The following is a 12,425-nucleotide window of genomic DNA, read 5'->3' as shown; positions in this document are numbered from 1 at the left end:
TGTCATAACACTCTGTTCAAGTGAAGGAAAAAAGAAAAGACAAGTAGCATAAAAAACAGCAAAAATCTACTGGCAAATAATTCAAGTCTACGTCCTGTGCATTCCTAAGAAATCAGTTTTCTCTGTCTTTTGCAGAAAACAGCCGACACTGATGGCTTAAAGATTACTCCTACATAGGATTATCAGCTTCCTTTGTCTGTTCATACACGCATCTATCTGCAAAGTCAGAAGTCTCTTTGGTCTACTAGTACCTTGATTTGTCATCCAAACCTACGAGTACTTATGTGAGATTTAAGCCAAGCACTTCTGGTTCAGGTAACAACCCGAGATTAGTTTAGGATATGGTTGACCTCTGAACAGCAAGGAAACATATATATAGGTACAAATGTACTACAATGAATTTAATGGGGTTCAGTTTATGTACTATAAATAAATCCCCTTGTTTGTTAATTAATATACTAGGTAGTTATCTTGTCTGCTTAAAAAAATTAGCAAACTAATGGGGGTAATTTATTTGTTGCATTTTGCTGTGGACTATATATCCTGGATTATTGGTTAATCATGTCCCTATATGAAAGAATAAATGATGTAATGTTCACATAGTGATTGAGCCCTTAGAACAGTTTCACCACAAGTACCTTCACCCATGAAAATAATTATTATTACTATCATTTACTTGATTAAAATATAATCAGTCACAGATTACGTAATGCTTCTGACTCTGCTTAAAGAGAATTTCAGGAGGAAGCAACCGAGTGCATTCATGATAAAAAAATAAGGTTGTTGATAACAAAAAGAACAGTTGTTGGATTACTGCAATCATTCCAACATTAAAATAAAAAAGGATTTCAACGTCTTAACTTGGCTGGATTGACACGCATTACTTGTGATATATGATTACCTGAATGAGCTATTTATCCATGATCAACAGTAAATTGCAACATTACAATGTAAACCATACTAACTCATGTAGGTTTTTCAGGCTCATACAATACTTGGTGACCATTGGGCAGGCCCCTTTTTGCGACGAATCTGCGACGGATTGTTCCAAAATGTAAAATTTCAAGATCAACTTTGCTAATTATATAAAAACAAAAAATGCTAAATCAAATGAACAGCCTTCGGGTATACTCCAATGGCTTTCTTTACCAGCTGCTAGTATAAGTCAATTTAAAGAAAAACTCTGATTTCAGTGTTCTCTTGGATCACAAGACCAAAAGGCATGCTTCATGACTACTCTGAAGAAAAGGCATACTTTGCAGCTGACCACCTGATCAGATGCAAAGTGGCCTGTTACTTACCATTTGGTCACAAGATGGTTGCATATAGTTGCAATCTTTAATTAAGCACTGTATTTTCAATTACACACATCAACACCAGCTTTCTTTTCCACTAACACAATTTTTCCACTCACCTTTCTAGTATTCTAGTAATAGATGTGCATTTGCAAAGTCAGCATCATCAAATGACAAATGCCAGAGTGCAAGACACCGAAAGATGTTCCTTGAGGATATGATAAACTAACAGCATGATTTTTATGGTCAGAGAGACAACACTACTATTGCCAGGGTAGAGCTGAGGCAAATCAAATGGATGTTTTTTTAGTGTGCTAATATATCTCTAATTCTTCCTTTTTGGGCATATTAGGAGATGTTATGGTGCTGCCTTTTGCTTTGCATCTGGAATTAACTTTCTTTAATCTCATGATGAGCATTGGATCGGAAGGAACGGCTCACAGCATGTCAACTATTTTGTTCAGGTATAAAATATGTTGGTGTGGAGGATGGTGGAATCCACATGTTGAGAGGCAGAGATATCAAAGGGTGTTGGAAATCTTCTTTGCCACTTCATATATAGTCTCCTTTCCACACCTATATATATTTTTTACTTCTAGTTGATACATTTTACAAAAAAAAAGAACTTATTCCCGGCGAAAAAAAAGAACTTACATTTGTACACAAATGTAACTCTAGGATTTTACACATATAATGTATACCCATATCTCTTAACTACTTCGTCGTCCTCCTTCCTCCCCTCCAAAAAAAAAACTTCCTTCCTCTAAAAAACCATTCCTTTCCCTTAAAAAAACACTCCAAAAAGACCTCAAAACATAATGCATCGTGAAAACCCGGCATAGAAGGAAATTTAATCATATTTCTATCACCCAATCCCGTTGCAAAGTACGGGCATGTAACTAGTATGTAATAATACAAAAACTTGAGGACCAACGAATTCTCTGCCTATCACAAGAAAGATAATGCGAATTATGTCTTCAGCAATATCCAGTTTGTTAATCTACTAGATGAGCAAACATGCCACTTTGTTAGCCTTGAAGTTGACAGTCTCTTATTTTCAGAAAAGATAGGATGCATAAAATCCATTGACAGACATGACAGCTAGCTAGTTCGCACAAATGTCAATTAATCACCTTCCAAGAATCATCATTTTACCCCCAATAAGTGACTAGAGTGTCTAGCACCTACTGATAGCCACACTTGAAGCCTAAGCTTCCCACAGAGCACTCCTAGTTTGACACATAATATTGAACCACACTATAATGTCCAATTTCAATACCTTTTTTCCTTCTGGTAGTGATCAGAGATGCAATGAGGCCGTAGTGGTGGATCAGCTAGCTAGCTAGCACACAAATATATACAAATGGCAAAAAACAATAAACTAGAGGATGGCACATTTCCAGGTGTTTGCAAACCCATGCACTATTTTTGTTGTTGGTGGTGATAAAAAGGAATGGAATGGAATGGAAATGGAATCCATCCATTGCTTTGTGGAAGGGGCATAAAGGAGAGGTAGAAAAGAAATTGCAGCACTTGCTGTTGCTTCTGATGGCCCTGAATGACTGAATCTGAATGCCATGCATGAATGAAATGAATGAATGCCAGGCCTTAAGTGGAGCAGCATCCATCTGTCTAGTGTGTGTATGTAGTAGACAGGCCTCAAGTGGAGAAAACATCTTGAAGCTTTTTTCTGAAGGAGGAAGTTGCTGATCTATCTTCTTTTTACCTATCACATGATCATACTTGCTTCTCCAAATATGGCCCTCCACTTATTCGTGCTGCCATTCTCCAAGGAGGATATAGAAGTTTTTATGCATTCACACAAAAAGTGAAAAATATTCGGAATTCGGATAGTCATATTCTGCAGAAAAAACTGGCCTTTCTTTTGTTTTTACTTGGTCAGAATAATTATCTACAAAGAACAGTCTCTCTTTCTCTATAGTGTAATTTTTAATTTGGTTCTATTCTGTAATCGTAATAAAGGAAAAGTAAAGCCACGAGTTTATTTTTTTAGAACAAAGCCAAGATTTTGCTGTTCTTGATTCTGTGCATGAAGAAGAGAAGCCAAGAGGGCCAAGGCTTTAGTAGTTTACATTTGAGACCCATTCATTGGTTATAAGGCCAGGCTTGAAACACCAGAGGGGATCATGGGCTCAGGCATACGAAAGGAGCCCAGTGGGCTGAGCATCTGTGGCTGGATTTGTACTTGGATTGGATCTTCTCTTCAGTAACATTGCTCCAGGTACACCAACCTTGAAATTTGAAGTATAACACTGCCATCATTTGCTTGAGGATTATCAGCCGCGAGTAAAATTTAAATTTTGAAACTTAGTTTTAGTTTTATAGTTATCTTTTGCATCGACTTTTAAATGACTAAGTTTATACATATATAAAAATTTTACTCATAATTTTTTCCATACTTCAATCTTTTTTCACATCTTATCAGTTATAGAGCAAACGACGAGCTTGGGAGCATTTGTTTTATTTTAAAAAAAAAACTTGAGGTATATGGTCTACACACTCACACAAAAAAGAATTGTGCTAACAACTCTACAAAACGCATACTCAACTAGTCAACTCTATGTTTATATTATTAAATCACGAGTCACACCACTCTCTTTATGTTAGGCTAATTGACATGAAACAAACTTTTCTAAACCTAATCAGAGTAAACAAATCGAGAACAGATGCAGTAGCCAGTAGATGACACTGATCAAGTTGATCACATGAAACACAAATCCAAAAATAAAAAAAACACAAAAAAACATGATGAACAGGACCACATCCTGTGCTATACACGCTCATCATCTTATCTCCCCTTTTTTCCCAGCATCTTCCTCAGCCACCAACCTATTCTCACTTTTACACCCAACCCCTCCAAAAAAGTATAAAATCACAACATCACCCCTCTCCACCACAGCTAAAAACTACTAAGCGAGGACTCGTTAGACATTACAGTTATATCCAGGGTGCAATCTGCAAAAGTCTCATCCCCAAATCCCCAATTCTTCCCCGACCTCTCGCTCGCGGAGGAGGAGCGAGAATCCCCGAACCCTAGGCCCGATCTCCCGCACCCGCCGCGGGCGATGGACGGAGGCGGAGACCCCGTTGACGAGTTCCTCATCGGCGGCGGCGGCGAGGACGGCGACCTCGGCGTCTTCTGCGACGGTGTGCCGACGCTGCCCTGCGATGGAGGGTACGCTTGATCCGCTTCTGTTTCTTTTTGAGGAGTAAATTGAGCTCGAATTGGGGTTTGTTGCATGCGTTTTGTAGTGTTTGCTGTCCTTGTCGCTGCAGGTTTGTTGCTTAAAAAAATTGCGGTGATGTTTGATACTACTTAGGAGTATTTTTTTTCTTGAGAAAAAGAGGGGGATTTTCACATGTACACCGTCTAGTTGGTTGATTGATTGATCGATTAGGTTATAGTAGTATATGAACGAAGAATTGTGATTGCTAGCTGATTTATAGGCGGGTTCAGCAAATGCTGCTACAGTACCCATCGATTGGAGGGCAAAAACCGTAAATTACAATAGCGTGTACTAGTAGTTCTGGTGCTGTTGGTACCATTCCAATCGAGCTTATTGAAATCAATTAGCAATTTGATTGCGCCCTTATTGGAAAAGTGGGCGCCTGCGTGATAAACACCTAGTTGCCAACTACTTGCCATAGGATATGTTACATTGTTCTTTGCTCTCTGAAATATCTACACAAGTATGATTCTGAATGTAAAATGTTAGCTTTGAAGCACTTGCTAATGGAAATATGTATGGCAGAATCTTTTGTTGCCTACCTGAGCAGCTATACCTTGCTTGAATAATTTTTGTTCCCATCAACTGTTATTCACTTGGCGCTTACTTTGTAATTATTGCAGACTTGGGATTGATGATGTCAGTGGAGATACTTGTTGCCTTGACCAATCTGTTTTAGGGAAAAGGTCTGTCACTAGTTTCTGAATCTTACTTTCTTATGATTTTCTAAGTATCTTTGCTTACATACCTTGAACTGTTACTGATAGTTATAACTTTTCAACCATTACGGTATTACCATGAACAAATTTAACACAGTATTTAGACATATTATTCATTTTATTGCTGGGACCATATTTGATTTTCATTTGTAATGGTTCTGATTTTGTGCAGAGGTAGAGATGAATCATCATCATCTGGTCCAAAGTCCAAAGCTTGCCGTGAGAAAATTCGGAGGGATAGACTGAATGACAGGTGTGGGAATTAACAACGTGCCTCTTCGCCATCCCTCCATGTAGAAAAGATGAATGCACTCACACATGCATACATGATTTTCCACATATGTCTCAGCTGTGATCTATTTTTCTCAATCGCAGGTTCCTTGAGTTATCTTCCGTTATCAATCCTGACAAGCAAGCTAAGTTGGATAAAGCAAATATCTTGAGTGATGCAGCTCGTCTGTTGGCAGAACTCAGAGGCGAGGCAGAAAAGCTTAAAGAATCTAATGAGAAGCTACGAGAAACAATCAAGGACCTTAAGGTATTTTGTTCTCACAATTTTTTACCTTCTACCCCTGGATTAGAATGCCTGATGCCCTCCACAGTCATGTCCTGTGTCCTAAAATGATATATCGCATGCACTGTTCCCAGGAACAGAGTTCAAGCAGACACAACAAAGAAAACTTTTCTAAAGTGCGCCGAGTTTGATTTCTGTGCAATTGTTGGTTGGTTCACCAGATAATAATTACTAGGTTCACTACCTTCACTAATGGCAAGTCCGGAATTCATTGGTCAGACCTCCCATGCATCTACGAGAAGTCTTGATCTGACCAAACATGTATGTTTTATGGCTCTATTATTTTTCAGGTGGAGAAGAATGAACTCCGTGATGAGAAAGTTACTCTGAAGGCAGAGAAGGAGAGGCTGGAACAGCAAGTTAAAGCATTGAGTGTTGCTCCTACAGGATTTGTTCCTCATCTCCCTCATCCAGCTGCATTCCATCCCGCTGCATTCCCTCCATTTATACCACCTTATCAAGCTCTGGGCAACAAAAATGCTCCTACGCCCGCAGCATTCCAAGGGATGGCAATGTGGCAGTGGTTGCCTCCAACTGCTGTGGACACAACTCAAGATCCAAAGCTTTGGCCACCAAATGCTTAATTAGGTGCAGACTAGCTATGCTGCTATTCATCCATTGGCAGATCAAAATGTGTTCGGTCTTCCTGGAGAGTAAAATAGTCCGCGATGCTGTCCATTACGTGGTAAACTGTTCTTTTATTGGAGTTCTGTTTTTAACTCGTCCTATTGAGGGGCGATGCCTGTAATTAATCTGGATCGTAACCCTCTTGCCTGGTGAATGCTCCACAAACTCTCATGTCCCTCGCATGAGTTTGTTCAAGTGTGGAAGTTGTGACTGTGCTATTATTTTAGCATTGGCTTGGCAGTACTTGTTCTGTTTCTAGCAAGAGTTTCGCATGTGAGCACATGCATAGCAATATAGTATGTTCTAAATTAGTTCATTACATTATCCTCAAATTCAGAGCTGATATATGGTAGTATTTGCTTGTGATGTTGAAAATTTATCCATCCTTCTTGTATCGTCAGTTTTGGTATTCAGGACAGCGTTGCCACACCTATGTAAGTGCAGCGTTTTGAGGCACAGCAGAACAGGCTACAAACTGAAAATGTTTCGGTTAATTCCCCCAAACAATAATAAATATCTTGATTATCCCCAAAGAATGAAGGGACTATGCTTTTACAACTCAAAACTCTACAAACGTTTTGCCATTTAACAAGGGGCAAAGATAAATTGTAACGAACTTTGTTTTGTCATACTTCTATTTGACGCAGTTAGATTTACCAACCATATGAAACAAAAAAAAGGGTATGACAGATGTACTATTACAAAGTACTGGAACAAAACCACTGGCAAACTAATCGCATGATGAAATGGATCGAACATTCGAAATTATCACATATTTGCTGTCTACGAAATAGCCTATTCTGCCTTCTGTTGTCCATAACGACACTGAACCGATTCCCCTTCGATGAACTTGTCCACGGCATCTGGTGGGAGGCCAATCATCTCTAATGTCTTCTCCCATACTAGCTGCGACGTCTCGAGGTTATGTGATTCTTCAGATGCATTCATTGGATTACAGTCATATGAGATGCAAGCACAAACAGGCCAGTCTTCAGACTTGAGCATCTCGCAGTAATCTGGAACTTGGGGATCAGAAGCTGCGAACAGTGTACTTCTTGAACCTGCATTAGATCAGTAACAAGATATTGTGCATGTCAGAAGGTGGAGAGTTGTCAATTGATAGATAGCAACGTCTGAAAGGTCCTGTACATCACCTTCTTGAGCATCGAATATGAAGTACGGAATCAAATGATATGCAGCTACAACAAGCTTGGGGAGATCCCTTGCCTGCACCATTTATGGGCATTATTAGATCAACATACAAATAATAAACTAACAGAAGGAAATGAGAATAAGTTTGCCAATATATTCAGAGCTATAGCAGGCCAAACGGGCGGCCCGGCCCAGCACGACACGGCACGCCGACGGCACGGCCCACTAGGGCACGGCCCGTTAGGCACGGCTCCTATAGCGGGCCGTGCCGTGCCGGCCCACGTGCCAAGGCCACGGCCCAAGCACGGCCCAAGAAGGTGCTGGGCCGTGCCGGGCCGGCACGGCTACTGTAGTGGCACGTGGGCTGGTAGCCGGCCCACTAGTACATGTGGCCCATAAAAATTGAAATTTGAGGGGAAAAAAAGAAAAAAGGCAGAAAAAACATAATATAAAGGAAAAAATGATAAATATAGGATAAATGTGAGGAAAATTTAGGAAATATATCATAAAATATATGGTACAAATAGGATAAAATGTGGAAAAAAATAAAAAATATGAGAAATATATGGGAAAAATTAGAAAATCGTAGGAAAATAAATGGGCCGGTGGGCCGTGCCATGCCTGGGCCGTGCCGTGCCGGTACGCTACAGTAAACGTGCCGTGCCGTGCCAGCCCACGGGCTGAGGCATCGGCCCAAACACGGCACGGGATAACGGGCCGTGCCGGCACGGCCCACAGGCTGGCGTGCCGTGCCGGGCCTGGGCCGGCTACAGTACTGCCGTGCTCGGGCCGGCCCGGCTTGGCACGGTCCATTTGGCCAGGTTTATTCAGAGCACAGATTAATAGAGGTTCATTAGGATGCTCAAGAGAGATTCTTTGCTGAGTTGAACTAAAAATAGACATGACTAATCCTCTCGGAAAATATGTAGCCTTAGGTTGTGGTATTTCTTTTCAACTGTCCTTGCATTAAGTTACTACAAAATTCTTTGGCTTCCATTTTTTCCCCAATAGTGCATGTGTTTCTTTTCTCTTTATGGTAACACCCGAAAGGGGTTGGTCTGGCTAGAGGCATATGCAAAACTAATACCACAAACTTCTGGTTCTTTAATTCCTATGAAATAGCATGTTTCACAGGGCAAACATTGGACAGGGGGAAACGGAACTCACAACATTTGTATGAACAATCCCAGGAGAGGCACAAATAACATTAATTTCAGCCTCTGCCGGAATCCTCCTGTGAAGCATGCTGCTAAATTTTATCTGCAAGTGAAACAAGAATAAATCAGACCTACATAGCATGAAAAAAGTGCATGGACAGTTTAGATACTGATTGTTCCCTTGCAATAAAGCAGAATGAAAACAATACAAAGTACAATAAGGAAATTAACGTTGCAAAGGGAACAACTGCTAATTAGCAATCTAACACCTCTGTGATACCTGTGCTAACTTGCTATTTGAGTATCCCATCAAACTTGTAAATTTCCGTTTTCCAGATGTCAAGTTCATATCTTCAGCATCTACAAAACCTACTGTGTGCATCTGAAATTGCAGACAAGCTTGTTAGATGGCAGAAGTGTATCTGGAGGTATTTGTAAATTTTACACAGAAATGATTCTTAATTGTCATTAAAATAATGAATTCAGACAAGTTTTTCAAAATATTGAGGTTAGGATTAATAACCAATTTTATACATGATAAGGAAACCGTGGTCACTTTCCAACAATTCCTAAGTAGGCAGTCACAGCACAGGTAAGAGTAGAGACTCACAACTGAATTAACGTTTACAATTCTGCTAGGAGAACCACGAAGAAGGGAAGGTAGAAGCAACACTGCCAATAAAGCCGGTGCAAGATGGTTCACTTGCATGTGTTCTTCATACCCATCCTTTGAGAAACGCTGGGGTTCTACAGAAAATGAAAGAGTTAGTTATGTCTGGTACAATTTGAATTCTTTACCGAGTAAAATGCAAGTTGGATTGATTTGATAGACCAAAAACAAAAGAAACAGATTATCGTCGAAGCATACAGACCTCCTATAGAGAAAATGCCAGCGTTGTTGATCAATACGTGTAGGGGTGCCATACGAGCATTCCAGGCATCGGCAAATTTTACAACTGAATCTAGAGAGAGTAGGTCAAGCTCCATCACCTTAAAGAGTAATATATTAAAAAATTGTCAAATGATCTGCAGCTAAACCACATAAATGTTGGAGAAACATGTCTTTGTCTTTACCAATTAAGATATGCATTCGCAACAGATATCTTCCAATTGATTAGAAAAGCTAGATGTGAAGGACACACTATAGTATTTACTTGAAAGTTGGAATTCGATTTGAGCATATAAGGCCAGAAATTCAAATTTATGTGTGTTAAACAAGACAAACTAGTAAAATGCCATGAGACAACAATTGTGTACAGCCTGTAGATAGTGTCTTCATGATTACCTCAGCATTAAGGGGCTTTCCTATCTCTGAATTATCATTCTGCCATTTCTGAATGAGCTCCTGCGCCAATTTGGTTCTCCTAACAGCCATCACAACATGACCTCCTGCCAGTGCAAGTTGTCTGAATTGACCACAAGGGCAAATATACACTTATATTAGTTATAGGGAAAGATGTGAGATTTATAAGAAGTTTACACGTTTTCAAATTTGTAATACTTTTCGACATTAGAAGATGCAACACCAAATCTATTGAACCGAACATAAGTCTTTACAAATTTTACAGATACAATTACATAAGAACCAACGATATGACTCAGCTCCGATAAGAAATGCCGTTGACTAAAAAGTGAGGTCTGGCAAATTAGCCTGATAGATTTCATGTTTATTGATTGGAATCCTATCAAGGCACTCTCCAAATAGAGGAAGCCAAATGAAGACTTTTGACAGTTTTACTTATGAAGTAACAAGATGAACTGCAGTCAAGGACCAATTCAGTAACATGTATGAGTACCCCTAGTATTTTGTTCCAGAGCACAAGGGCAAATATACACTTGTATTAGTTCCAGAGATGTGAAATTTATAAGAAGATTAGGCATTTTCAAATTTGTAATACTTTTCTACATTAGAAGATGTAACACCAAATCTATTGAACCAAACAAAAGTCTTTACAAAATTCACATATACAATTATATAGGAACCAATAATATGACTCAGCTTCCCAATAAGAAATATCGCTGAATAAAAAGTGATATCTGGCAAATTAGCTTGATAGATTTCATGTTTCTTGATTGGAAACCTATCAAAGATGCTCCCCAAATTGATGAAGCCAGATGAATATTTTTGACAGTTTTACTTGTGAAGTAACAAGATGAAGTGCAGTCAAGGACCAATTCATTACTGTAACATGTATGAGAGTACCCCTATTATTTTGTTTCGAAAAATTTCGAGATATTTAACCATTTGCCACATTTAGATGTGGCAATTAACTTTTTGCCAGGACCCACATGTCATTGATATAGGGGTGGCAAATAGTTACTTGCCAAATCTAAAAGTGGCAAATAGTTAAAAGCCCCAAAAATTTCAGGTTAGCACATATAAATCTATTTTCACCATAGTATTGCCATCCCAAAACGATTCATCAAATAGTAAAAATAAGAACTTCACTAACTCTACCGTATCTGCCTACTACAAACCAACCAGCGAGGCTTGGATAAACTGACATGACATTTAAAGTCAGGAGAAGAAAAGAAGAGCTAAACCTCGTACCAGTGGGTGCCCACATTACACACACTATATTGTCGAGAACACTACGAATTATTTGGAATTCAGAAACCAAAAAGGCTATCGATAAATCTTGAGTTGATGGCATCCATCCAGAGAATCTTCGCATGCCCGAATTGAACCACCCATCATCTCTAAGGGCAAGGCAAGAGCAGCAGTAGAAGTAGAAGAAGTAGAAGGGATAAGAGATTGGACCTGGCGATCTCGAGGCCGATGCCGCTGGTGGCGCCGGTGACGACGAAGGAGACGCCGTCGAGCGGGGGAAGCTCGAGCGGGTTGGAGAGGTTGCTGGCGGCGATGCGCTGGAAGAGGAACTCCCCCACGATTCCCATCCACCCCCGCCCCCACTCCAGCCACCCCAGCGCCTCCTTCCTCCCCTGCCCCTTCCCCTTCACCTCCGCCTCCTCTCCCCCTGACCCCATCTTGCCGTCCCCCTCCCCGTCAGCCGCCGCCACCGCCCGGCGCTGGCGCAGGTCACCGCCGGCCATCTCGAGCTCCGGCGACGAGGAGAAGCTGGAGATGAGGGGAGATCTGCAACTGCTGCACTACTAAACTAAAACAGCTTAGCTGTGCACTTTTGTCTCTCCTCTATCACCGCAATATGATTCCTTTCAAATTCCTTCCTTTTTTTTCCTTTTTATTTACAAGTATTTCATCTGAATATGTTCGTATCTAGATTTATTAACTGAAAAATGTCATTTCTTATTTTAAATTAGTTTTTTATGGGACGAGAGAGCAGTGATACATGTGGATTTGTAGAAAAGCTTTTTGTAGTTCATCTTTTGTTAAGGTGAAAAACAAATGACAATGACCACCAGTACACCACTAGCCACTGCTCAATTGATTTCTTTGGCCAGTCTCGTTCAGAGTGAACAAGAAAGAAAGCAATGGATTAGAGCCTTAAAAAACGAAAACAATGGATGGTACTGTACATAGGACTGAACATTAAATTTAGTGGTCCATGATGGAGCATATTTGGCTGTTAAAAAAAAAGAAAAAAAATACAAATTAAATTTAGTGGACTTTACTAATTTAATTTCGTGGTCCATGACGAAGCATATTAAAATCTAGTGGATTTGGCTGTTAA

General features: G+C 40.0%; 2 protein-coding genes across 2 annotated transcripts; one reads left to right on the top strand and one right to left on the bottom strand.

Moving 5' to 3' along the window:
• Nucleotides 1-4,249: 4,249 nt before the first annotated feature.
• On the top strand, nucleotides 4,250-6,782 carry LOC4328080 (transcription factor ILR3). The gene is made up of 5 exons (XM_015770880.3): nucleotides 4,250-4,491; nucleotides 5,167-5,229; nucleotides 5,435-5,515; nucleotides 5,638-5,800; nucleotides 6,127-6,782. The coding sequence occupies exons 1-5, from the start codon at nucleotides 4,382-4,384 to the stop codon at nucleotides 6,418-6,420; spliced, it is 711 nt and encodes a 236-aa protein (XP_015626366.1). The 5' UTR covers nucleotides 4,250-4,381; the 3' UTR covers nucleotides 6,421-6,782.
• Nucleotides 6,783-6,945: 163 nt separating this feature from the next.
• Nucleotides 6,946-11,888, bottom strand: LOC4328079 (dehydrogenase/reductase SDR family member FEY). Its single transcript, XM_015770879.3, has 8 exons — nucleotides 11,534-11,888; nucleotides 10,058-10,178; nucleotides 9,645-9,762; nucleotides 9,383-9,519; nucleotides 9,053-9,154; nucleotides 8,783-8,875; nucleotides 7,618-7,690; nucleotides 6,946-7,524 (listed from the first exon to the last, which is right to left on the bottom strand). Exons 1-8 carry the CDS (start codon nucleotides 11,824-11,826, stop codon nucleotides 7,259-7,261), a joined length of 1,203 nt encoding a protein of 400 aa, XP_015626365.1. The 5' UTR covers nucleotides 11,827-11,888; the 3' UTR covers nucleotides 6,946-7,258.
• Nucleotides 11,889-12,425: the final 537 nt, after the last annotated feature.

Source organism: Oryza sativa, chromosome 2, assembly GCF_034140825.1.
Source record: "Oryza sativa Japonica Group chromosome 2, ASM3414082v1".
Taxonomy (NCBI): Eukaryota; Viridiplantae; Streptophyta; class Magnoliopsida; order Poales; family Poaceae; genus Oryza; species Oryza sativa.
The sequence above is the reverse complement of the archived record's forward strand: the minus strand, read 5'-3'. Positions and strand labels throughout refer to the sequence as shown.

Coding starts and splice junctions, on each gene's coding strand:
- LOC4328080 (XM_015770880.3), top strand. CDS start 4,382: ATGGACGGAGGCGGAGACCCCGTTGACGAGTTCCTCATCGGCGGCGGC. Junction 5,230..5,434: donor CAATCTGTTTTAGGGAAAAG/GTCTGTCACTAG, acceptor GATTTTGTGCAG/AGGTAGAGATGAATCATCAT. Junction 5,516..5,637: donor AGGGATAGACTGAATGACAG/GTGTGGGAATTA, acceptor TCTCAATCGCAG/GTTCCTTGAGTTATCTTCCG.
- LOC4328079 (XM_015770879.3), bottom strand. CDS start 11,826: ATGGCCGGCGGTGACCTGCGCCAGCGCCGGGCGGTGGCGGCGGCTGAC. Junction 10,179..11,533: donor ATCGGCCTCGAGATCGCCAG/GTCCAATCTCTT, acceptor TGGTCAATTCAG/ACAACTTGCACTGGCAGGAG. Junction 7,691..8,782: donor GGATTGTTCATACAAATGTT/GTGAGTTCCGTT, acceptor TAAATGGTGCAG/GCAAGGGATCTCCCCAAGCT.